At 39.6% G+C, this 26,563-nt stretch overlaps 1 protein-coding gene across 3 annotated transcripts in view; it reads right to left on the minus strand.

The window, feature by feature from the left end:
• Positions 1-26,563, minus strand: part of FREM1 (FRAS1 related extracellular matrix 1) — a 67,249-nt gene that overhangs the window by 4,733 nt on the left and 35,953 nt on the right. The window contains exons 23-37 of one of the 3 annotated variants that reach the window (XM_040090846.2): positions 25,862-26,003; positions 24,921-25,116; positions 23,948-24,212; positions 18,471-18,885; positions 17,142-17,343; positions 16,555-16,699; positions 13,940-14,069; positions 12,452-12,524; positions 11,429-11,578; positions 10,120-10,343; positions 9,351-9,398; positions 8,918-9,076; positions 8,599-8,724; positions 7,820-7,935; positions 152-237 (exon numbers count right to left, since the gene is read on the minus strand). In XM_040090846.2, coding sequence (XP_039946780.1) covers positions 152-237; positions 7,820-7,935; positions 8,599-8,724; positions 8,918-9,076; positions 9,351-9,398; positions 10,120-10,343; positions 11,429-11,578; positions 12,452-12,524; positions 13,940-14,069; positions 16,555-16,699; positions 17,142-17,343; positions 18,471-18,885; positions 23,948-24,212; positions 24,921-25,116; positions 25,862-26,003 — 2,477 coding nt within the window. Of the gene's footprint in view, positions 1-151; positions 238-7,819; positions 7,936-8,598; positions 8,725-8,917; positions 9,077-9,350; positions 9,399-10,119; positions 10,344-11,428; positions 11,579-12,451; positions 12,525-13,939; positions 14,070-16,554; positions 16,700-17,141; positions 17,344-18,336; positions 18,939-23,947; positions 24,213-24,920; positions 25,117-25,861; positions 26,004-26,563 lie in introns of those variants that run through there. The other 2 variants (XM_040090847.2, XM_040090852.1) reach the window with 2 other exon arrangements.

The raw sequence follows: 26,563 nt of genomic DNA on the forward strand, positions 1-26,563 counted from the left end.
GGCTTTCAGTTTATGCCTTGCACTGAAACAATAAATGCAGCAGAAATTTGAGGACAATACACTGTTTGAAAACTGAGCTTCAACTGCTGCAGCAGTTTCTGCTTTTCAACATGTACAGTCTGCAGCGGTGACTTGCAGCCAATATACTTGCCTATCCAAAAGGGCATCCTCCCACTGAAGTCCCACAGCCACTGCATGTGTTGTTCATTAGCCACACTTGTTAGACTCCCCAGGTATCTAGGCTCAATGAGAGAGGACAGAGTAATTAGCATTCCACAGAGTGACAGACAGCTCCCATCAACAATGGGTGTTGATTCTATTATAAAACATATAAATTACAAGTCACAGGAAAACCACAACCTACTGGCATGAAGGAATAATTAATTACATGAAGAAGAAGTCTTAAAATTGTGGATAACCTAGGGAGGAACCAAAGTCCTACTCTGATTTTTCTAACAGAAAAACTAAATCAGCTGGGCAACTGAAGGAAATGTATACAGGAAATATGTGCCTCATACTCACAAACAATTGTTTTGAGTTAAGGTATCAAAAATTATTGGCATAATTTTTGATACCTTATTTTCCATAAAGTAATAAACTTCCTACACTGAAATTCAAGCCACTGAAAGATGCAACTTCACCTATTTGATAGAAGAGTAGGAGAAGTTTTTTTATGCTGAAGTTTTGAATAATACATTTAAGTGGTAATATGGTTCTGCGAAATAATCATAGAATCACAAAATCATAGAATGTCCTGAGTAGGAAGAGACCCAAAAATCATCAAAATTTAACTATTGTCCGTACACAGGGCAGCCTCAAGAATCACAAAATGAGCCTGGGAGCATTGTCCAAACACTTCTTGAACTCTATCAGATCGGTGCTGTGACTGGTGCTGGGGAGGCTGTTCCAGCGCCCAACTACCCTCTGAGTGAACAACCCTCTCATAATATCTAATCTAAATCTCCCCTGTCGCAGTTACACACACAGCCTCTAAAATCAGCATTTTGGCTGTTACATTTACCTCCCCCCTCCCCCAATTTCCTTCCTCCCTGCTATCCCAACCTTTAATTTTTTTGCATTTCTGTCCTTTTTGGTTTTGGGTTTCAGCTGATTCTCCATCCTCCTGTGAACATGCACTCAGTAAATGCAGGTATCCCATGGGTTCCCCCAGTTGTTCAATTGGTTTCACGAGAAATTTGGTATCTGAAAAGGCTCTGAAAAGCAGTACATTCTTCAGAGGGCTGTCTGCAGTGACTACACATTTATTCAGACTGGGGAGAAGTTGTGGTTTGTATTAAGCAGACTATTTCTGAATAAAGTCAATGCATAAGCTCCGCTCTGTGTTTGTACTTATAGTATGCCAGTTTCAAAGGAAGGTTTGCAAACCCCAGCCGCTAAATGGCCTTGCCACTGACAAGCCTTCCAACCAGTACCAAACATACAATCATCAGCAGGCTACTCTTAAGCCATTTAGAGATCAGGCTAAATCTTTAGGCATTCAGAGTCAAATGTCATTCCTCACATTTGCTGGGAACTGCCAGCCATCAGTGGCTCCACTTTCTTATTTATCCATCTTTGTGTCTGTGTATCACCATTTTACATGTCACACCTAGTGTTGCTATCCCTCTGATGCTGAACCTCTGGTGCTGACATTTCCCTTCAGCCTCTCAGAATAACCTGGGTGACAGCTGATAGGGCCAGAGCAAACAACACTGCTCATAACATTTTAAGAGTCAAAAAACTTTTCTAACTTCAGAATAAGTAAATGGTATTGTAAGGATTTTGCTAATTTCATTACTTTTGCCAGATTAGAGAGACAGAAGATCACTATTGCTCCAGATGAAGTAATGACTGTCTTCTTTAAGAGCTGAGGCAGCAACCAGGCCTGAAGAATGGCATGGCAGACTTGAGCTCACTGTGGAGACCCTGAACAGATACTAGAGTGAAAGCCCACCATTGAGCCTGCTGCCTAGTTAGAGATCTATGCCTGGAGCTCCGTTCCTCTTATTGCCCTGTATGTCTTCTAAGAGTACTGGTTCCATGGATTCCATATGATGCCACACCAGATAGGGAAGCAGAAAAAGTTTACATGAGAGGTTCAAAGTAGTAGTCCACAATACTCTGCACAGTCTCCCTGCTCCATGAAATCTGGACCATTCCTTAATCTGGGCCCACTGGGTCAGGATATGAAATAAATTTGGTGTGTTTATGAGGGGGGATGCTCCTGCTGCAAAGTCTTCTTCCATTATCCCTGCAGGCCAACCAAAGCAGCGGGTGAGGGAGGTGCCCTCTGCTCCACGCTGCATGATGGATCTGCCAAGGCCAGCAGGACAGCTGGGTGTTAGCCCTTGCCTGTGCAATCACAGCTCCCCTGGGGCAAACACTGCGCAGTAACGTCAGGCCCATCTGGGGCTCTCTGAGTTCCCAGGCCACCAGAGAACAGCACAAGGATCACAATGACACCTGTGTACACTCTCCTTGCCTAGACGTGTGGCAGAACAGCCTCAGAACTGTCTGGTAGGGGTCAGGATTGTGTGCTCACTGTGGTACAGGTCCCTAAAACTGCACCCAGTGAAGGTGTCAACAGGGCTTCAGCTGTGTCTCTCATCATGGTGAAAAGGGCCTGTATGTCCCAAGGGTGACAGGCTTCCACCCTTCTGGGCCAATCTGCCAGGCAAAGAATCTCTGGTGAGCTAGGAACAAAGTTGTTAGACTGATAAACACTGTTGGGAAATCTTGTACTCCGTCTTCCTCTATAAAGTCCAGGGAAGCAGGCATAGTTCATTCAGGGTGCCCTCCCAGGCTAACTACTTCAGCAGCAGGATTCCATTCTGCCTCGCAGTGACTGTGTTTGCACTGACCAAGCGGACCCGAGAAGAGGTTTGTGCAGCAGTTTCTGTGGTATCACTACTAGGTGAGCAAGAACAAAAATTTTATCTGGCTTCTGTTTAAGGACACTCAAAACCCAGAAGCTAAGTCATTTACTTTAGGTGAGCATACCTTACTTCTGATTGTCCTAGAAAATGTGAAACCAAAAAGCATCAATGTGTGTCAGTAACTGCTCTATCATTTATGACATACAGGCATGGTCTGAGCAATAACAGTTTCAGACTTCAATCCATGGTACCAGGGAGAGACTTCATCACTGTGAAAGGAAAGCACTGCAATAATTATAATGTAATCTAATCTTTTCTCTATAGGAGTGCTTTCTAAGTTCAGCTTGAGAAATACATTACTGAAGAGAGAACAACTGTTCTAGTTGTTATACACAGTTAAGGGGGTTATGTACTGTAGAGAAATGAGAACCATCTGAAAGAGCAGAGCACTTCCAAAGTGTTACTCACTGAACCTCAAGGCATAGCATCAGACAGCGGAAATTGCAAGATGTTATTTGTGGAGTTGTGTGCATCACACACTTCCTAATGTAAATTAGTCAAGATAAGGGGTTATAATGCCTTATTAGGGAAAGAACCAAAACAAAACCAAAAACAAATAAACACCAACCAAAAGAAGCGACAACAAACCCACACACATCACTTTTTTCTGTGCTAAACTATCCATATAAAATTGTTCCTGCATGCTTTACAATTTTTTTGTTATTGAGTCAAGAGCATCCTTTATCTTAGAGCAGTTTCACAAATTAAGGAAATATTTTGGGTAACTATTGACCTTTAAGTATTATATGGGAAATACTTAGCACAATGACCTTACTGATTTTCTATTAAATTGTCTGATGCATTTGAAAGTCTTGTACCATTTTAGAAAATTTAACATTGGCAAAAGCACACTTGACTAAGAGTTAAGGTCTCCATGGGACACAATATTTTCTTTGAACTACTGTAGTAAATCCGTGTCCTGTACTGATATTGAAGGGAGTGGGGGGTGACTGAAAGGCTGTGCTTATCTCCGTATTTTGTTTGGTCATCTAAGGAGTTATCCTGATGCCTTGAAATAGGTGTCTAGTGTTGCTTACAACACCTCATGTCATTGAGAATGTTCAGATGAGAGTGTCAGACATGATACGGAATTTGCAGGAGCCCTGCACTTCCAGACTGGTAGTTGAAAGTCAGGGAGCATGTACAAGGCCTTTAAAATTACTCTAGATACCTAGTTCCTTCTGCTGGAGTCACACACAATAATAAGAGCTAAACCAGTCACTTAGAGAACCAGTACTAGGAGTTGTGGGAACACAGCTTGGAAGCAGGACTCAAAGTACTGCTGAACTCATTAGAGAAGTGCTGGAGGGCTACAAGCCCTGGCAAGTCGAGGCAAGACCCTGAAGAAGGAAGAGATCAAGGTGTATGTATGTATGTTTTTGTGCCAGACAGTACAGGCCGGTACAAGTCTGTACTAGCCCATGGTTAAGCAATGTTGCTAAGAAACATAGATATTGTTGTTATGCTTGAGAGGTATATAAACCAGCAGTGTGTTCAATAAAATTGGCTTAGTGATGCAAACCATGGCGACCCCATTTCTTCAACTGCCCAAAATGGAGAAGAGGGCTGCTGTACTGCTTTTCACTAGGGAACATTGAGCCATCATGAAGGATCTAATCTATTACCTTAGATGGGGTTCTGCCTGTGATTTCCAAGGACTGAGGCCACATGTAGCTAACATAGTACTATCAAACAAAATAACAAGTCCTGCCTTCAGCTAGCAGTAAGGGACCTTAAATCTAATCACATTTGAGCTTTAAATGTTCAACTTGAGAAAAGGTATAATATGACTAACAAAGCAAAAGACACAACTGTGGGTTCTATCTATCCAGTTTTTCCATCCTTTCAGTGGCGGCAGTGAAACCACCTCACATACGAGTGAGCCTTGCTATACTGACCCTTGGGGAGGACACGTTCCTATCGGATAAACAAGAGCTGTGGCATAAATCATCAAAATTGCTTCTAAATCAGGCTGCTGTGGGATCACTCAGCCGTAATATCCCCCAGATGCTTCTTTTCACATTGCCAAGAGCCTTTTCATGCATAAAAACAAAGCTAGGGAAATGTGTTCTTAAACCACCTTTCTCTCCAATGAATTAGAGAAAGGTTAGAAACAGTGCAAGATTTCCACAACAGTTAACAGAGATTCCCCTGTCCCCCTCATCCCCAGTTTAACACTGACATGTAGAAACTTGTGTCAATACAATCACATATTTTTGTCTGCTTTTACCCCTGCACATGGAAGCTAAAGGGTTGTATGCCACCTGTAACAGATGGATACAATGTATGTCAACAGAAACTCAAATAGACCTGTCCATGCATATGTATTTATGTACAGACAGCTACTTCCACAATGAATTGATAGCATTACTTTGATGGGATAGAATCATAGACTATCAGGTTGGAAGGAACTTCAATGATCACCTGGTTCCAAACTTTCTTGGCAAAAGGACAGTTCAGACACGATGGGCCAGCACTCTGTCTAGCTAAACCTTAAAAGTGTCTGATGTTGGGGAAACTACCACGTCCCTGGGGAGAGTCTTCCAATGGCTGACCTCGCAGTGAAAATAAAAAAAAATTAAAAAAAAAAAAAAAAAAAAAAAAAAATCCCTTATGTGTAATTGGAATCTTCCCAGGAATAATTTGTTCCCGTAGCTGTTCATCTTTTCTATGTGACTCTTGTAAAAAGGGACTCTCCATCTTCTTAGCCTCTAAATACTGAAATATCGTGGTAAGGGCTTCCCTATGCCTTCTTTCTTCACATGGCAGGCTTTACTGTCCTTGGATCATCCTTGTGGCCCTTCTCCAGACACTTTTCAGCCTGCCTACTTCTGTATCCTTTTTGTATAGCCTGTTCCCGGGTCCGTCATCTCAGGATTGCAAGGTTATCTCGAAAAGGGTGGGAGGCTGGTTATTTTTAGACTGTTAGTGAATCAGCTTTTACAATGCTTGGGCCCTTTTCCCTGTTCTGTATAATAGAAAAAATTTAGCAAGACAACTGAATAAGAGCTTAAAATTATGCCAATTTTGCCATAATAAAAAATTATTCTTTTCTTCATGGAAGTTGTCTGATTTACTGAAAGTCAATTCTAATATTTTTGTTTAATATCTAGTTTGTTTGATCTACTGAAAATTGAGGACCTACCTCCATGGTAGTTTTATTTCCCTGCTGGAAACATTTAAATGTCAATAGAATCAGTATTAATAACTGAAACACTGCAATTAGTGGTGGTGATGGTTGCTGGAGGAGCTGGGGAAAAGCACAAAATAAAATTTAATAAATTATGTTTTTGTACCACATTTTAGCGTGTTCCTGGAGCTGTACTTTTGTAAATCAGTTCCAGATGGAGGCAAGGAGTACTCCATTTACCAGGATAAATCTTCCTTAGTCTATGCTAGTGTGACATTAATTGAGTTAGCACCACCCTATGATTAATTTCCTTGTGGATTCAGTGATATGCCTTGATTTTCTGTATAGTTTTTTTAACATTATCATTTAGTTACTGTTGTTTATGTTTATTTACTTTTATTCAATTTAATATCTACATTGCACACTGTAGCCTTCATCAAGAAGTTACTGCCTACAAAAAAATATGGGGCACAAAGATCACACACTTTTAGATCAGAAACACCTCCCGGTAGAGTGACCTATGGTTCCAAGAGATCAATTCACTGTTGAAACCTTCAGAATAAAAAAAAAATTAAAATATTCACAATTTATAACTTTGTTTGCTAACAAGTAACATAATAAAAGCAGATAATAACAAACAATTTCAGGAGCTGAAATTGTAAGGAAACCAAATATTTGGGGTGAGCTCACAAGAGCACATAACATTTGCATTTTAGTATTTTCCATCAGTTGGGAGGTAATAGTATCAAGACTTTTCTTTTGCATGTTACCAAGACAACATAATCTGGCATAACTGAGGGGAATGCATCAATGCTTGCTATGTATGCTTGGCCATGATTCATGATTCAGCATGTCCTTCCACTACTTACGGAAAATATTCTGTTTCTATCATTTCCAACCCTTCCCTATTTCAATTTTCCTTTGGAGTAATGAAAAGGTCTGGAGTAGTGGAGACGTCTGTTTAAGCCCTTCCTATTTTTCAGGCTGGTTTTCAACCTGGTGCCCACAATTCATAACAAGGTACAGAGCATGCCTATCCTCAGACAAGCTTCTGTTACCATGTTGCCATGTTATCATGTTACCATGGAAAACATTTTTCCACTGCTAACCTAATACTCCTACCAAAATCTCGAAACAAGTCTCCAGAAAGCAAGACTGTCAGGTTTTTTATCTCCTACTTTGAGACAACTGTTTTTATTGTTATTGTTGTTGTTGTTGTAATATCCTTAAAAAGTCAGAAATGCACTCTTAAAATGAGTGTAAAAGTTTTCAAGTAGTTACAGAATCATCAAAGCCGCATCTTTAGAAGAATGTAGTGAGGCCTACAGGAGCTGGCAATATTTTATCATTGCTATATCAAGAGGAAGCAGAGCCAAGGAAGTGGTGGGTAAGAGAAGATGAAATTCTGGGTCTCTACTGACACTGAGTTTCTCTTCTCTCAAACTAATTCTCCCATTAGGTAAGTATCCTAACTGCAGATGGACAGCTTTGGGAATTCATGCTGTGATTCAGGTCACCTGAATCCTGATCACCTGATCACCACCTGAAATGTTATGAGACTAATATTTCTATTTCCCCACTGTGTTTGAATCCCAGGATTTGTTCAGGGGGGGGGCGGGGGGGGGGGGGGGGGGTGGGGTGTGGAACTGTGCAGAGCAGCCAAAGCTGGGCTTGTCTGGGTAAATTTGGCCTCAAGAGCAGCATTCAGCTTGGCGCAACAGCACTGCACAGCAAATACATGATGGTCTCTTACTGTTCTCTGCAAGCCTGAGCAGCAGTGTTCCAGGTGACCTTGTGATTCACCACCAGGAAGTAGCAGCTGCCCTCATGATATGTCCATCCAGATGGACATTTCTTCATAGTTATCTCCTAAAATAAAAGAGGAAGAGGTAAAAAAGGCTTCTGTCTGTACACAGACTGTTGGTGCACTAGTGTCCAGGATTAAACCGAGCATGAACTTTGGTGTCTATAAATAAAGCTACAGCATTGCTTAAAATACTTATATAAATAATGCCTGACAGAGTATCCTAAAAATTATAATTAGTAGCTTTAATGGTGACAGTAGGATTCAGTTCCAAAAATCCTCTAAAGATTTTACATTAGTTTGGACACCATCTTCTACCTCCTGTAGTCTGTACAGTGAAAGCAATGCAACAAAATTCAGCATGACATCCTAAGTGGTGAGGGGAATGTATGTTTACAGAATATCTAGGTAAGCTTATTTTACTAAATTCCACCTATTCTCTCACAGGCTTCATTCACTGACTGTGTTATGTCCACATCATCACAAGCACCAAGATACCAGTGCTCATGTGTTTTTTTCCAGGAGCACCTGTGGATGACCAAGAGGAAAGGCAACTGCAGCAGTCAAGTCCTCATCATGATAATTTCTGCTGGAAACAAACCTGAATCTGAATAACATTTATTCCCTGTTCTAGTAAATAACAGTTGCAGGAATGTCCTGCTTTAGGGTATCACCAATCGTAGACTCCATGCTCTGACATAGATACCTATACATGGCTACATTTTTACCTTGCTTTGGAAATTCCAGATCTTCCATGTTATCCCGTCACACTGAAATAACTTCTGTGTGCTTTCTTCATAATGCAAGAGACCCTTTAAATCTGGTGTGCAAGCTTTTTGAAAAGAGTGAAAGTCCTGGAAAGAGAAAATGTAATTTGAACATTTGAAGGAAAATAATTACACAAAACAAGTGAAATGATACAGATCAATTAGGTCTTGTATTAGAATTTTGTGCCATGAAAATTATTCTAGGTGTTAAATCATTTTGGAAAACAGCACAACTGAAAACAGATGGTGAAAATGCCCATGGAAAAAAAAGGTTCCATACCTTATGTCTAGATCTTGGTTCAGCTGCAAGTTCTGCCTTATCAGCCAGTGGGATTTCCACTTTCCTAGAGGAGATGACATTAATCTGTGGTTGCGCCTTCTTATTGGTTCGAGCTGAGGAGGTGTCATCCTCTGTTTTGAGTGATACAATCCCATGATACTTCATTTTACAGTATCACACACACAAGAACAGGAGAGGAAAAGAGAGGGTTAGTACATACAAGCAACTCTTAAGTAAACTAAATAAACAAATAATAAAAATTAATTCTTATAGAAATTATTATAAATCAAGGGAAATTACACCAAAGAAAAAGAAAGACACATAGAAAAATTAAGTATTGGATATACAAATTATTAAGATCTATAAAGTCTGGAAAGAACAGAATCAGAAAGAAATCATGGAAATGTCCAACCAATACCCATAATACTCTTACTTTGAAAATCACATCTGTTTCATTTCTATATGCAGATGAAGGATGAACCTGAAAAATGTAGAACAGCAAAATGAGATGGGTATATTCTTGTATTATAGAAACAAGAAGACTTTATGTAACATTTACTACTAGGTTATACATCACGCAGAGCATTTCTCGGGTTTAGTTCTATCTCTTTTATATAGAAACATATAATTTCTGAAAGGAGCCATTAAAAAGCACAGATTTTAAGTGTAATGTTCAGTGTTCATAAAAACAGGTTCCAGTGACTTTTAAGGTCATAATAGCAGGAAGTTACTAAATACTTGGCTAAATCAATATAGCTTAAGCAGGAGAATTAGTGGGAAAGGTTTAAATAACTATTCCCTGTTTAAGCTAACAGTATTTTCAGCTTGATGACTTCAGTACCAGATGCGCAGCTTCTGGTATACACATTTGCCTGGCCCCACCAACTTTTAACTTACTCATAGTTTTTATAAGATTAGATATATCATTATTGCTGAAGTTGCTTCATGCCTGTTTCCTCCCCCAAGTCTTGATTTTATTCCTCTCTTGCATACATAGATCATCAAAATCAGGCTAGGTTGGTTTTGGCTTTTTACTTACAGTTTTTTTATATAGCCCCCAGGTCTGACTCAGAGCAAACTCATGTAGTTTATAGTTATTGTGTGGTCAGAGAGAATTGCTACAAAAATGACAGTTAAATGAAGATACCATATCACAATAAATTCAAAAATCAGTCCATCACTGAACTACAGAAGTGTCTTACTATTCTGCCATTTCCAGTTACTCTCATCCTGGTCCTTGACCGATTCGCCAAGCTGTCCCCTCCATGCTCTCTCATCCCTTTGGAAGTAGGCAGTGAGATCCCTTCCAAAGAAACATTGCCAGGCCTGGTAGGTGATGAGGAGCCTAAGGCAACTGGAAACTGCATGCCTCTCCCCCAGAAGTCATGTATACTTTGGCCAGAAGAACGGGAATAGCTGCATTGACCTGAAAGCATAAAATACGGCAGATGGTCACTTCTAACTGCATAAGCAAATAGATTGACTGGTCATGTTGACATGGGCACATGAACAGTTTGTCCTTAAAAGCTGAATGATTCCTTTACTTGAGGTAGTTGGTTTGCTGTTTCTTCAGTCACCCTTGTTTCTGGGGTTATCTATGACTATAACTGCAACTACTACCTACATAAGGTTTTATATGTGATGCATCTGTCTACCCACAGGTCAAAATTTCAACCAAACATCTGCTGAAAATACCTGGTTTCATGCTTATACTGGGCTTTGAAGTGCTGGGGTTTTTGGCCACGAATATTCAGGTATCTCTAACTACCAGTGATGATAGTTCCATCATGCCCAGAGAAGCTTCTTCTTGGAAATCCAGGACACTGTTGTTTCAATGAACTCGTTCCATCAATTAAGTCCTGATTTACACTAGGAATGTTTAGGAGAAAACAAATCTGAAATTTTAAAGGGTCTTTTTGTAACATGAAGCCTAATTAATTGCAACGTGGATATTCTGCTTCTACAGTTGCCTCCTTTTAGTCTGATTTTAGGTACGTCACATTTGATCACTGAAAAACACAATGATAATCCAGTCTTTAAAGACTAAACTCTTTGCTGTGAAGTGCTGGACTGTGGTTTTTAATCATTGAAAAATATATTGCTAAGAAATGGGTTAATTTGTAACATTTCTTTTTTGGAAGGAAAGTAAATCTCTTTTAGAAGATGTGTAACAACTAAATAATAACTGGGAAAATATTCTAATGGATCTAAAACAAATTTTTCCCACTTTGATAAATGAGAACTGAACTCATGTTGTTATGAAAAGTGGTTTTTTTCCTGGCACTTTTCTCATTTTGTACTCGTTGCTTTCTCCATGCTGTGTTTCCTAAGAGGATGCATAAAATTTTGTGAGAGAATAAAAGGTCTGCAACTGTTGAGCCTGTTTTTTCTAAAAAGAAATTATGCGGTTTGATCTAATGGTGAGTATTAGGAAAACTTGTGGTTGAAAATAGGTAACTACTCAGCCAAGATTGTCCCACCTTCTTAGTTAGAAAAATCAAAACAGAATACCTCCTTTTGAGTCCAAAATTTTCACTAGAGCTTTTGTCCGTCTGCCAAGAACAGCATTCACAGGGGAGTTCAGAACTACTTCAAAGACTTCATCATCTTCCTCTAATCCATCATAGGTAATTGCTATATTCCACATCTTGGTTGACACTCCTAACAGAAATAAACATTTTAATTACTCTTTAAGTGCTATTTCAATCAATCAGGGTGTCAAAGGAATAGATTAATTAACATGTCTGCAGCTAGAATGGAGTAGATTGTGTATGCTATTGTGTTCCTGCTGACTGTCTGGACTCCTGCTGTTCTTCCAAATAACATTAAGTTTGAATTTGTTCCTGGGCAATGATGATTCAGTTGAAGTGCAAAAAGCTGCTGTAGATGTGCAAAATTGCACTGCAATAGATAGATTTAGGGCTTCCACTGTGATTTTTAAGAGAAAATGTGTCATAGCATTTTTATCTGAAAAACTTAACTTTAAAGGTGGAACTGTTATTTAAAATACCTGCAAAGGGATCAAAACCCATGTTAGCTTGAAGTACAACCTTTTAGGCAAATTTTACCCATTGATTTTTCCTGTTTCATTGTTTTTATTGGGTAACTTCAGGCTTGTAGATAACAAAAAAAAGGGCATTGGCCATCTTAAATAACCTAGGTTATTCTCAGTTTAATCTAAATTTGACCTGTGCCCTGGGCTTTACCTATAAGGACTGAATTCTTTAAAGCATCCCATGGCTCAGCTCAGGATGGGGCCTATCCAGCCTAGTTGTTGGGAAATTAGGAGATATCATTTCCGCACTTTTGCTATTTTAACTGATGTAAAAGACTGTAGGCAAACTCATGCTAAGTAATAAGGATACCAATTCAATAAAGAAGCCCACAGTACGTCAGAAAAATGATCCCAAGTCTTAAATACTATTCAGCTTCTCTAGCTACAGAAATGTAATAGATTGTACTCTCCAAAACAAGAGTTTACTCTTCCAAAATCAATGAATTAATTTTAGAGTTATTCAGTGCACTACTTCATACCTGGATCAAACTGAACAAGCTTGGAGGGAGTCACTGTGAAGTCCTCTCCCAGCCTAGCAGATATTTCATTGACCTGAGAAGAAATCAAACAGTAAATGCCATGCTGTGACCCTTTTCACCGAACCACTGCATTCTGCTGCATGTTGAAGGTACTTTGCCCATCTCAAATAGACAGGTGAACCCATACATATACTTAGGCTTGAAAAAAATGATAAAGACCTGAAGAATAAACCTCTTATGTACAACAGTCATTCTGTCCTTGCTTATGGTTTAAAAAATGCATCATTACAAAAACTTCCCTATCTTATAATTTTGTTCATTCCCCTCTCAGATTGCTATCTGACAACACCAGGTAACCGCTTTTCTCACCATGCTTGGGGATCCTGCTATACCAGTTTCCTGGGCAAGTACGTCCTGTCATCTCAGAAGTGCAGCAAAAACCTGGCCCAGTTTTCCAATTTTGCCCTTTGTGATATCTTGAAAGAAGCTTTTTTGCACAGAGCCTTCTGTCATCCCCAAAGAAACATTAAGATAGATGTGAACACTACATATGTAAATATAGGGATTCCAGCAACTCCCTGAATTTTCACCAGGGGTACCAGTTTTCCAGCTCCTGATGCTGGAATCAGTTTCACTGGTCTGTTTCTGCAAATGACTGCTATAGCAGAATCACTGAAGTCTGAGAAGTGTAGGACAGGATGGCCCCCAATGACATCATTAGCAAAATTCCCACTAAATTTGGTAGGAAAAAAAAAAATCAAAACTATGTTTCTAATTAGGGCTATAATCCTGAGAAACCGGGGTGGGGGGGAGGAGGGGGCGAGGAGGAGGGGGAAGGTAAGGGGCCGGGGGGGGAAGGCGGGGGGGCGGTATTTCTCTAGCAAGGGAAGCTTATTAAATAACGGAATTTCTATTTTATGTGGAAAGATAAAATTTGTGAAGGCAAGATGCACAGAACCTGTTTTACAAAATTATAACTTGCAGCTTTCAGTCTAGTCTTTTTGACATAAGACAGAGGCAGTCATTGAAGATATTGGGGGTTTTCCTAGGCTGTGGGCAGTAGGAGGAGAAATGGAAAAGGCTGCCATGGCGGTGTAGTTGAAGCTCCTGTATCTCCTGGGCTCTTCCAGCCTGAGAAGGCAGCACAAAAGCCACAAGGTCCCAAATTGCCCAAAGCCTGGATTTTAAATTGGCAGATCCTGGAAACCAAGCTTCTGAGCCCAGTGCCAAAGGATACTGACTGCTCTGTTTTTTTCATCAAAGCTGAAATACTGTTCCAGGTTTGGTTAATTAGCATTTCTGCTTAAAACTCAAGAAATTTTGTCAGAAATGTTTCAGCCATCTGTAGTAGCAAGGACGATGTCCCAGTAAGTACGGATTGAATCACTTGGTCTCTTTGATGATTACTGACTTATCTTTACATCCAACAAATAAAATAACAGGCTACTCTTCTTATTTTTAATTTAGGTTGTTGACTTTTGGATTTACCTTCACGGTTATAAAGGCAGAATCCCCTGAGTGTCCTGCCCTGGTGATTTTCAGAGACATCACTCCCTTGTTTTCACACACCTCATATTCAGTCTGTAGCATTTCAATTCTAGACCACCGTAGCTCCAGCCTGTGGGAGAGAAGGAATGTGAGTGTCGAGCTAAGCCATCTGGATAGCCAACCCCAGCCCCTGATGCTCAGAGGTTGTGTGAGGAGCCTTCTCTCCCGACTGCTGATTTAGCCAATACACATACTGAGTATTTGTCTCCACATCAACACATTTGTGTGATTTAACTGATTAGGAAGAGGCAGGTAATAAATTTTCCAGACCAGCCCTAATCTACCCTAAACCACACTTGAGCCTTGTTTCACAGCCAGAGGGATTCTGCAGTAACTTTGAGAAGAGCAGTTTGTCCATATCAACAATAGGCCAAGACAAGTTACCACTGTTTATCCTGGTTCCCTTTAGCCTTACAATTTTATTATACTCTCCCTCTCCAGTCTTTTCTCAGCAATATCCTCCTTTCCACCTGTGGGAATACAGCAATATCCTCCTACAGCCTGTGGGACTCAAAGTACTGCTGAACTCATTACAGAAGTAGATAAGCTAAATTTAATGGGCCACAAGACCTGGCAAGTCAAGGCAGGACTCTGAAGGAGGAAGAGATAAGTGTGTGCTTGGTATGCAAGACAGTACAGCCCTGTGCAAGTCTGTGCTGGCTCACAGTTAGGCAATGTTACTAAGAAACATATATATGGTTGTTATGGTTGTTATTGCTTAAGCAAGTAGCTATTTTTCGCTCATGCTTGAAATTTATATAAACCAGCAGTGTATTCAATAAAATTGGCTTCATTGATGCAAACCATGGAGACCCCATCTCTTCAATCGCCTAAAATCCACCCATCTACCTTCATCTATCCTCTAATTCCCCTCCTGTAGCATACAGAATATGCTCTAGGACTTTTCTGCCTCTATGCAGGGGCCTTCTCTCTTGTCCTTACTTTAGTACTCTGCATACTTCACTCTTTAACCTTTCCCTTATATGATTCCAGGTGTCTTATGCACTGAATTGTTTATGGAGGATGGGGGCAGTGTCTGAAACAGATAATTGTGTGCTGCACAGTCAATAAAGTTCTTTCCTTTTTTTAAAGCTGTGATAAAAATTAGAGAGATAAAAATGTGAGAGTCAGAGAGGGATGAATGAGAGTGCAAAGGAAAATAAGCTGAGCTATTTACAATTTGAACTTTACTGAAACAAATTTCTAGGCCTTTCACAGCTGACTAGCTTTATCACCAGTGGAAGTTTTCTCCTCCTCTATCCTCTTGTGCTAATTTTGTGGAAAACCCATTTAGAAGCTGATTTGCTTTATTTTTGCTAAAGAAGATGGATATACCACATGTAGGTAAAAGCTGGGACATGAACAATAAATTGTGTATTTTGAACCAGTCTTCATTAGGTGATAAATACTTTAAATTGAGAAAATATCTCACAAAATTTTAAATCCAATATAAAAATACTATTTTTTTACTATTTAAAAAAAAAATCTTTTTGTCTGCTAGCAGATAACTTCACTGTAATGCTTATTTTCTGAAAAAAAGGAGCTTTTGCTCTGCTCTTTTCCTAAAGCTGTGCTATTTATTGCCATTCATTTACAGGGAGTTGCACTTTCCCATGAGAAGTAGCATCACATAATGGTGATTTTAATATTGGTTCATCTGCAAGCCGGCACAGAGCAGCTGGGCTGTCCATGCTCAGATGTGTTTGTGTATAGGGACACCTTTTGGCACAGCACATAACTGCCTAAGTGCTGCCTCCAGCTCAGTTCAGTCCCTGTCCTCTCTCCAGCATTCAGGGAAGTGCTCTGCCCATGGGTACAGCTCTCTGCTCCTCTTCCTTCAGCATGAGTCCTGGTCTGTGAGTAGCTAGTTTAGCCTAGAAAAAAGCATATTGGTTTGGGGTTTTTTCCTTGATTTCTTCTGATTAAATAAGCTGGTTGAACATTTAGCCCTGTTTTCTGAAATAAAGAGAAGCATTGCCTCTGCTGAAGAGCTACTCACACTTCCAGCTTTTATCATCAAAGCACAGTTCGGAAGGTACTCTAGTTTTTTTTATTGTATGTCACAAGGAGATAGTGGATAGCGTGCCTAATACAGTGTGCAGTGGATGACAAAGTGTTCTCCACCTTTTTTCAGTGCTCTTTTGCAGAAATATGGTGCCCTTAGCTTTGTCATTTGAGAGTGTCCTTTCCATTGTATTCTCAAGTTTGTGAAAAATGCACTGACATCAGCAAAGGGCAAGAGTGACCTGCAGCTGCAGGACCATGTTCATGAAGCAATAGTCCCATCCTTCAGCACACTTCCACTAAATGAATTACATTTCCTGGTGAAGCCCTGAAGGCCCTTGAGAACTGTGACGCAGTCTGACCTGGAGCTCACCCCTTGAATTTCACCTTCTTGAGGGGAAGAAACCTTCTCTACTCTAACAAAGGCAATGCCACGTTGAGTTGTAGCTATGTCTGTGTCTGCATGGTTTCAAGCCCAGCACATGTCCATTTACCCCAGGGGGTGGTGAGCACAGTGCAGCACAGCTCATATCACCAAGGAGTGGAGCTACCTTTGGGGTGCTGCTGAGTTTCCACTGGCATCTGTCACTCGAAACTCCAAGTTGTCTGAATTCACTTCTAGTGATTGGTTGATGACATAAAGTATGATTTTGCTGTTTAAATCCTTTTGACTAAATTCTTCCTGAATGAATCCACCTAGGAAAGATGAGTAATATGCAGGTGATCCAAAAGCCTGCTAATAAAAGCCACATTGTTCTACAGACTCTTTTCAACTTTTCGTTTTGTTGAGAATGTGAACTTAGAGAAATGCGGATTTATAGCTAAACAGCAGCATCTGTTCATTATAAGCCCCTGCCAATTTCTTCATGTGTAACCTGTTCTATATTAATCTTTTTTTTTTTCCTTGATAGAAATAAAAAAGTTTCCCAACAGTAGCTATTAAAAATTATCTCAAACTCTTTGGGGATTATAACAAACTTAAGACTCGGGTTTCATTGTAAAAGTTTTGTAACTACAGTCAAACTTTGCCCAAAGTTTGCTAAGAAATTTTGATTCTCTCTATCAAGCAAACATTAACAGGGTAGGGATTGAAATCTGGTCTGGTCTGGCTCAAAACAGAGATTATAAAGGAAATCACCTGTTGTTATATTTTCCAGGTAGCCATAATGAGGACCTCGCAAAATCTTAAAAATTATTTTGTCATCTTCTGTATTGGGGTCAGATGCCCTCAGGGACCTGGCAGTAATATAGATCCCATAATTGCCGTTCTTCAGCAGTTCCACATCAGAAAAGCAATGGAGATGAATAATTTTTGGTGCCATTTTGTCCAAATGGTCCACCTAAATCAAAGTTAGACATTTATTTTACAATATCAGGATATTCTCTGTCCTGCTTTCACTAGAAGAGCGGTAGACAGATCCGGGTGGCAATAGCCACTTTGGCTCACAGTCTGCTGCAGACCTTTGCATTTCCATTTAAGTTGTACTTCACATGAGAAGTTCCCAGGCCCAGACTGCCCATCATTTGCCACATGCAGCAGGGTACAGTACACTCTGGGGAGGGTAACACAAATTCTATGTACCTCTGCCTTGATGTCCCATATTCCCCATAGTCCTCATTTTTTATGTCATTTTCTTCACAGCAATAAATAGATAACTGCAGCAAAGTTTTGTCACCTCTGTTTTATAATAACAATGTCACCTTTAACAAATTCTGATGAATCTTCTAGCATTCCGCAATGGTTGTTGCTGTTCCCATATCTCACCCTCTGTTGAAATAGTATTCCTCACTCATCATATAAATTAAAACATTGTCATCAGGAAATATTAACAGCCACTTCATTAGTATCATGGTTTTGAAACACAGAGTTTTGACACACAATGCAACCAGGCATATTTTGTGTACTGAAACATAACACATATATACAGACAAAAATATCACAGCAAACATATCTGCGCCTATTACAATGTATGAAGGACTTGAAAACAGGGGAAATGGGAACTGAACAGAAAGATTCTAGCAAAGAAAGTATAATTGGAGCAGGTATCTTACAGTGACTCTCAGAGGGAAGACAGGGTGTCTAGGTGGGGAAGGAAAGTGGCTATAATTCAAGATTCCTGTGACATGAAGGTGAGCAGTGGTACTCACACTCCCATGTGAAAATCACAGGATCAGGCATCAAGTGGGAAAGCAGAGAAGGAGAAAGTTCTATCTTTCCCATAGTTGAGATTCCTATGTAAAATTTTTAGCATGCAAGTATTAAGTATATAAGTATTTACTTGCTTATCTTTATGCATTTTGGCAAGTAGTTAATTCCCTGGGTTAATTATTCATTGAACACAGAAAGCAAACATTTTAGCTGCACAGTTAAATCAGAGACTGCATCAAGTACCAGCTGTCATCAAAACTGCTACTTTTTGATCTTACGCTGTTTACCTCTCTTAAATAGGTCTGTGGTCACACTTGCCTGAATGGTGAATGCCACTGGTTTGGTCTGCACCCTCCCATTCACGATGAAGCCTTGGTTAGTCCTGTCCGTGGCAATAAATGTAAATCTGTCAATCTGGGAATTCCCACCTCCGTGCTTGTATGCAACATCCCTGTTGTCCACATCTTGCTGTGTGAAATTGTACTGCAGTACCACAGCCCCATGGTAATAGAGATGACCATACTGGGGGAGCTGAGCCAAGAGGAAGGTAAGGTTTTCTTTCGCAGTATCTGGGTCTGAAATCTGCAGTACTTCAGGAGTAAGAATTGCCATAGCTCCTTCCATTAATCTTAATCCCATGTTCCTAGATAGAATGGGCAAAGCCTGGTCAGCTGCCTCCAAGGTGATCTTGAATGTCCCATGCTTGGTCCTCAGTCCATTGCTGATGATGAATCTGGCAAAGAGAGGCAAGGCAGTCTTCAGCATCTGTTCTTGATTCACCATGTACTGAAAGGAAATGATAATGCAGACCTTTACTACAGGACTTGCCTGTATTGATACTGCAAAAGTAGAAGAGCTGGGTGGAGCAGAACACAAACTGAGTGAATGGAGGTAAAACTTAAAAACATGAAAGAAGACCGCCAGGTATATGACAGGAGTTACGATGCACTGGAAGAGATTGAGCTGATGCTAGAAGAAAGGCCTTGAATATCAACAGTCATAACGGAGCTGATCCAGTCTTCTAGCTGAGATACAGATGGAAGAGATCTAAAAGGAAAGGCTGCCTGGGAGTCTTATTGTAGCTTCTGGCATACATAATTTTACACATCCTTAAAATTTATCTTCACTTGGTTACCTGGCAGTTGCACTTACAGCTTACAGAAAGAGGTATGTGAAGTGCATGACCTGTCTGGTTTGGGTTGGGCTACTTTCTGTTCACTGTTACAAATCTTTTCTGCCCATGCCCCTAAAACTCTCTGGAAAACCAAACTGGAGAAAGATTCAGCCTTATCTCATTTCATGGGTTTGTTTAGGCCCTAACTGTATCTTTAAATTTTCATATATTCAGAAGAACTGATTTATGTTTCTTTACAAAAGTCAAGTAAAGTATTTCACTGAAACACTAAGATATTGGGAAGAACTGTACAAACTGTACAGGCTAATGCGAAAAACATAGATAGCCATAGGATAAACTTATCAAATGGTTGTATCTGCACAGTTCTTCTTCCATGCTGGGAGTTTCTATCAATAGACACATAGTTTCTTGTAGTTGTCTCTCAAATAGTGATGTTTTCCTTAGATACACTAAAGATTTGATTATTCACTACAGATAGTTTTCCTTTCAAGACCAAGAGAAAGGTGCCCAGGGCTGTAGAGAAAAGCTGTTGTTGACTGGAGTAGAGTTAATTTTCTTCATAGTCACTTGTATGGGGCTGTGATTTTGATTTGTGCTGTAAATAGTGTTGGTAACATAAGGATGCTTTGGTTTTATTACTGCTGAGCAGTGCTTACACAGCATCAAGGCTTTTTCTGCCTCTCACACTGCACCACCAGTGATTGGGCTGGGTGTGCGTAAGGACTTGGGAGGGGGGCACAACCAGGACGACTGACCCCAGCTGACCTGAAGGATATCCCAGACCATTTGGTGTCATGCTCAGCGTCTAGAGCTGGGGAAGAAGAAGGAGAGAGGGGGAGACATTTGGAGTGGTGGCATTTATCTTCCCAAGCCACTGTTGTGCATGGTGGAACTCTGCTTTCCTGAGCACGGCTGAACACCCGATTGCCCACAGAAGCAGTGAATTAATTCTTTGTTTTGCTTTGCTTGTGTGCACAGCTTTCACTTTACCTATTAAACTTCTTCTATCTCAACCCATGAGTTTTCTAACTTTTACCTTTCCAGTTCTCTCCCCAGTCCTACCAGGTGGGGAGGGAAAAAGCAGCTGCCTGGTGCTTAGCTGCCAGCTGCAGTTAAATCATGACAGAAGCCCACCAGCTGGGTATGGGCTTTTGCCATACAAGTGACAGCATGTTCTGAAGGAATTTATTATTAAATTTAGTTGTGGAGAACAATAAGGAGAAAACCAATCTTTTAGCCTTTAAAATTCATCTTAGATTTCATTGTCAAGATCATTATTTATGTGTTTTCTTCTGAAAAGGATTACATGGAACATTTTCATGCCTGTTTAAAAAAAAAAATTAAAAAAAAAAAAAAAAAAAGCTTTTGAGGGCATATGGAACTAAAAATTGCTCTGAAAATGCCTCACAATCATTCATGTCCCATCAACTTATAGCATGTACGAGTTACCTGTATTCCTACATAAATGTCAGTGATTATGCTGCACAGTATGTGCAAAAACATTTTGTAAGGTGGTTTTCACAGTTATGTTCTGTTTGAGTCAGAGCAGAGTCTGCTGTGCAAAGAAATCCATCTCTACTAGAGTGAGACTGTTGTTTCAGACAGTATGAGGGCCAGCCTAGCTGGCTGCTTTCCACCTAATACTCTTCTACCAGTGAAATGGGGACTGGCTGACATTTAGTGGATTATCTGTTTCCCCTTGGTCTCTTGACTGCAGACCTTGAAGAAGTATTTTTAAAATTACAGGGTCAACACCTAGTGTATTCCTGCCTGACTTGAGTGTGAGTGACTTTCAGTAGGTCATGGAGCAGCTTACTATGTCACACAGACTGTACATCTGAAACTCGTCATTGCCTTCACCAACATTGGATGATTAGAGCTTGATCACTTGTAAACTGGCACTATGCCATGAAACAGATGGGAATGAGCATAGGCAGAGCAGGGACTATATAGCAGTTTATATACTATATACGTTTACTGAGGATGATATTCCCAGCTGGGAACCTAGAGACATCTGTCTACACTGACCTAATGTTATTATGCCAATGGTAAAAGGGTTGTGCTATTTGTAGGCTATCTGAAATCAAATACAGAGCTAGAATAATGACGGTAAATACTCTTGTTAGGAGAAAAGAAAGGTAAAGCACCTTCAGTCAAGACCTTAACCTTCTCTCAGAAGGCCTGGACGATAGCAGCAGAAGTGAATTTTCTCTCATTCTTTTGATTGCTGTAAAGACACTTGGATGATGTCACAAACAATATTTAGTGAAAGACTTAGATAATTCAGTTCATGAAACTGAATATTCATCCACCCTTCTCCAGAATACCAGATAGGAAGAAAGCTCCTGAGTGTGTCCATCAGACTGAAATTTACCATGGATTTAATTCACTGCTCAGTTTCACAGGTGATGAAATAGCCTATGTCCAAGATGTCCTTCGGCTTTGGGAGATTTTGGTTGTTTATTTCTGGTTTCTGTCTGCTTTGTAATTTCCTCAGGAGTGGAGAGCAGACAATATTCTCACTCTGATGAGATTTAGGATACAATTCCCAGGCAAAGTTTGGAGGACATGATGCATGGTTTGATTTCACAACTACTAACGTTTCATGCTTTCTGTAGTTTGATGGCAATGGAGTTGGCGATAGGACTTACCATCTGTCAAGGCATTTAAAAGATAAAAATGGAATCATAAATGGTGCCAACTCATTACAAAATCGAGCCAGCGTGTCAAAATGGAGGACATTAGCATGTCCTTTTTGTATCCTGCTGCCAGCATCTGATGTCAGGTCGCTAATCACTTGAAGTCATCAGTCCAAACAAGCACTGCCAAATCTTTCTTCCAGGCAAATAGCACCAAACAGTACAGGTAAATTTATGTCTGAAGGAAGTATTTTAGTGGGAAGTAAAAATCTGGTCAGTTAATTCCTCCTCCTCCCACAATTACCTATATAATTAATTTCTCATTGAAATAATAATACTATTCTGCCAGAATATTTCTATGTCTACACAAAACCAAATTATTTTCCAAATGATAACACCAAGGAACATAATTATTTGGATTAAAATAGTTATCAAATACCGGTATTTATTAAAGTATAATACCCTTAATTTTATAAGGCTGACTTTCTAGTTTGGTTCTTAGCCATTGGCCTAAACTGAAAACACTGGGTTTATCCACATCTGCAATTTGCAGAATTGTTTGATCTGCTTTCGTTAGGATATGGAAGTCATACTGATACAAGCCACTATATTATGCTGCCCAGACTAGGGCTGGCATGACTGCAGTCTTACTTGTATAATCTAATTCTAGTTTTGGTGAAAGTGTTTCACAATTAAGAAACGTAAAATATTTGTTCACTTTTCCTGTAGTGAGTACAAGTGAATCAGACAAATCTCCTGGCTAGAATTTCCATCACACTGAATGCAGTGGAAGAGATAATTAAAAATGTTTAATCTGAGGGAAGTTTCAGAATAACTTTTGGAAGTTTTAACTCTGGACAATACTACCTGACCCAGTATCAAAGGAAGATTTATTTGATGTCTCTATGTCCTACTTGCTTGACTTGCCTGCAAAAAGCTTCTCAGACTGGATAATGTTCTTGAACTTCATCATGCCTCACAGAGAAAGCCATTCAGATCAGAATCTATTTCAGGAAGAGTGTAAAAAGGGGCCTTTTCTCAATTGCAGCTCTCAGGAGCCAACTTTTTAATTTTTCTTAGTCAAATATAGAAAAATAATAAGCTCTTAACTGTGAATTTTACAGTTAGTCCATCTTCTGTCAAAAACTGTTTTCAGAGAAAATTACCAATATTAGCAAAAAGTAAACATTCTTGCTTTAGAAACATCTTCTTTATTTTTGAGCTTTTTCTTTTCCCTAATTTTAATCTTTTTTACAAAATTATCCATAAGACTTTGACTAGTACATCTGCTTTTTATCTGATGGTAATTCATTGCATCATTCTACTTTATAACCAAGGGATGTTTCTTTAAGAATAAAATGAATGTACCTAGTATAAACAATTCTAAGTGGAAAATTTCAGAAACAGACAAAAATTATTATCATTAGGCTGCTGAACTGGGCCTATAGATAAAATGGATTTACCCCAAAATTTCAAGCATCTACCTGAATTTCTGAGCTATGGTAGTGTCAAAATAGAGTAACTGGACTGGTTTTCATTATATTCCAGAATACTTAGGATTCAAAAAAAGCATAATCGAATTAATATGATAAATTATAACAAATAAGAGAGCTGTTATTTAATACCTGAATGGACTAGCTTTACCACATCCAGCTGTAGCAAGAAACCAAAGGAAAATTCCACCAACTATGTTCTTAGTCCTTCTCTCTCACTTAAATCTTAACACCTGTGTATGCCTGGGTGCTATAATAATGTTGAAGCTAGTATTGAGTAAACGTGTCTCTGATTATGTTTTCAGCATCAATGAGAAAATGCATTTATTACCAAAGCATTCCCAACTATATTTTTTGCAGTATAAACAGATGTGCTGTATAAATATTGGGACTTAACACAGAGCCTCCAGCTCTTTTTAATAATTTCTTTTGGGGTTTGGGGGGTGTTTTGTGTTGTGTAATGCAGGTTTTTTAAATACCTCAAAAATTCAAGGGGTAGAGCATGTGGGGTGGGGTACTACACCTTACCTGAACGTATCTTCTTGAACAACTCTCTTGGCCTTGTGAACGTAGCAGACAATCTGTCGTGCTACATCCATTTGACTGAAGCTCATAATGGGGATGCCAGGATAGCTGACGTACTCTATTTGTCCATATTGGGGTGGGGAGGTTATCACATAAAGGAGCTCCTCTGGCTTGTCAGTACCATCCAGTGCAAGGAGTACATCTGTTGTAATGTAGCTGCGATCTCTTTTTAGTACTCTAAGAAGTTTCGTAAAAACAGCAATGTCTCCTGCGGAATAGACGAAACAACACTGGATGATCTCTTCTGCATTGTTTAATCACAGGAAATCCATCGCTGGCAGAAAAAGTGTGAGACTTTAATATTATAGAGAAATTCAGCATGGAGGGGACTTCAGGATATCTTTATTCTGACCTTCTGCTCAAATCAGGGTCAGCCATAAGATCACCCATAACCACGTTGCTTGGGGCTTTTTCCTGTTGGAACCTGAAAACTATTATCCTATTGGAGCCAAGGATGAAGAGACCACAACCTCTTTGGACATGTCTTCCAATCTTAGCAGTGTCAGGTAAATCTTTGTTTCTAACAGAGATGTAATAAAAAAACAGATACCATAAAAGTGTAAGGAATAACCTACGAGACAGCTGTTTCTCAACAGTCTTTTTCCTACCTTTTTATATTCTTGCCATTTTTCTGTGCTGATTTACTCAGACATAAAGCTAGTTTCAGAAAGATATTTTAAGCTCTGTTTTCAAAGCACCTGGGAGTCCTGAGACGCAAGGTGCAACACATTGCATTTGGCAGAGCCTTTTCAAATCCCAGGACCTGGCCAGTGAAATCCAAGCAGTTAAACTTATAGGATCTGCAGGGACACTGGCCAGGGCCTATATAGTGCTAAGGAAAGGATCAGGACACATCCTTAAATATCTTGGTTTCAGAAACAGGCATTGTAAAACACCAAGTTTAGTGGATCATTACCCTTTTCCAAGTCCTTAATATTTATATAGAAATCCACAGCTGGGGATCTGTTGTACCCATCCCAGAGGTAAAATGTGAAGCTGTCTTTTTTCTTGGACCCCACAGCTCCTGTGTGGACATATCTCACAAGGTTCATATCCACGTCTTCCTGAGTGCACTTCATTCCAGTTTGGAGGGCCACCCAGCCTTGTCCTACCTAAAAAGTATAAGCATCCTTCATTAACTGATAATCACCCATAAATCCTTCCCAGTTAGTTGTGTTTCCTTGTAGTTATATAGACTCTTAGTGGCAGCTACCACCTGGCTTTCCTTCTATAGACTCTTTCCTCATAGCATGTTTTGAAAGGCAGCAAGTAACTTGAGGGTTTTTTCCAGCAGATATAAGGCTGGAGAAGATACAATGATCATTAATAAAAGAGTAATATGGAGTTTAGCCACTTTTACTCTAGGAAATAAATTTCTGCAGACTTCTCAATCAGACACCAAGATGAAGGTTAAATAGTTCCTGACCCAGCTTATGTTTTCTATTTTTAAATTTCTCAAATCTGCTCTTGGTTCTCTCTGAAATCATTGGTAAAATAGTATCAGAAATAATTTCATGGAAGCACAGAAATTTAGAGCCCCAGAGGTCCTCAACTGCAAAGAAAAAAAAGTAACTGAATCACACCATAAAATTTCTTACTTTCTCAATTTTCACCTCAGATGATCTGCCATGTTTTTTTACCTTCCATTTTCTCCTGTTCAGGACCTGGGGTTTAGTGCCAAAGCCTCTGGGACAGCATCATCGTTTGACTCAAACAATTCTTCAACAATCAAACTGGCCAAGCTGCCTACTTCAAAATATGACAGGCATTTGGGAGAAAAGGAATATGAACTTCATTTTGCTCTAAAAGGAGAGAGTTCTTTACATGCCTGCTTTTTGTTGAAGTACAAAGACTAACCTTGAGCTGAAGTTGACCATTTTCTGGAAGTCTTTCAAATAAGTAGTAAATTCTCTCCCTGGGGGTATCTTTATCTTCTGCTGACAGAACAGCACTAGAAATTATTTGAATTTCACCTATGTTCACCTCTATATCATTCTTCCTGAAAAAAATTAAAAGTCATGTATTGATGCAATACAAGGAACCTTTTCAACATGTAATTTCTCTGCCAGAAATACAGATTAACCAAATGCTGACAGAAATTACAGTTTCAGAGAGAATAGAAGAAGGGTGCCTATTTCAGTTCAAAAGAGAAAAAAAGTGAACAGAGCAGACAAGCTTCTCCTTACAATGGTGAGAAACAACAAAAATACCTAAAACAAACTGTTGTAACACATCTCTCTTATTTCCCTGGACCCTGTTCTGCTTACTTTCATACAATTTATAGGAAGAAAACAATGTAAACAAATAAACAGCATTATTACTGCTAACACAGGGCAAAGCAGTACTAGCTCTAATGAACTGTTTATTTAGGAAATTACTGTCTTTCAAACAACTAGTCTTCAAGGCTCACCTTTATCTGTAAGAGACACAACCATATCTAACTGGCTTCTTCTCTATGCTCTTTCTAGCACCCACATTCATTTGGGAAGAAGCTCTCAGGATGAATGTGTGAAAGCTTTACATTCCCCAAGGGCACTCTTCTGCTCCAGGACACAATCC

Source organism: Hirundo rustica, chromosome Z (genome assembly GCF_015227805.2).
Source record: "Hirundo rustica isolate bHirRus1 chromosome Z, bHirRus1.pri.v3, whole genome shotgun sequence".
Taxonomy (NCBI): Eukaryota; Metazoa; Chordata; class Aves; order Passeriformes; family Hirundinidae; genus Hirundo; species Hirundo rustica.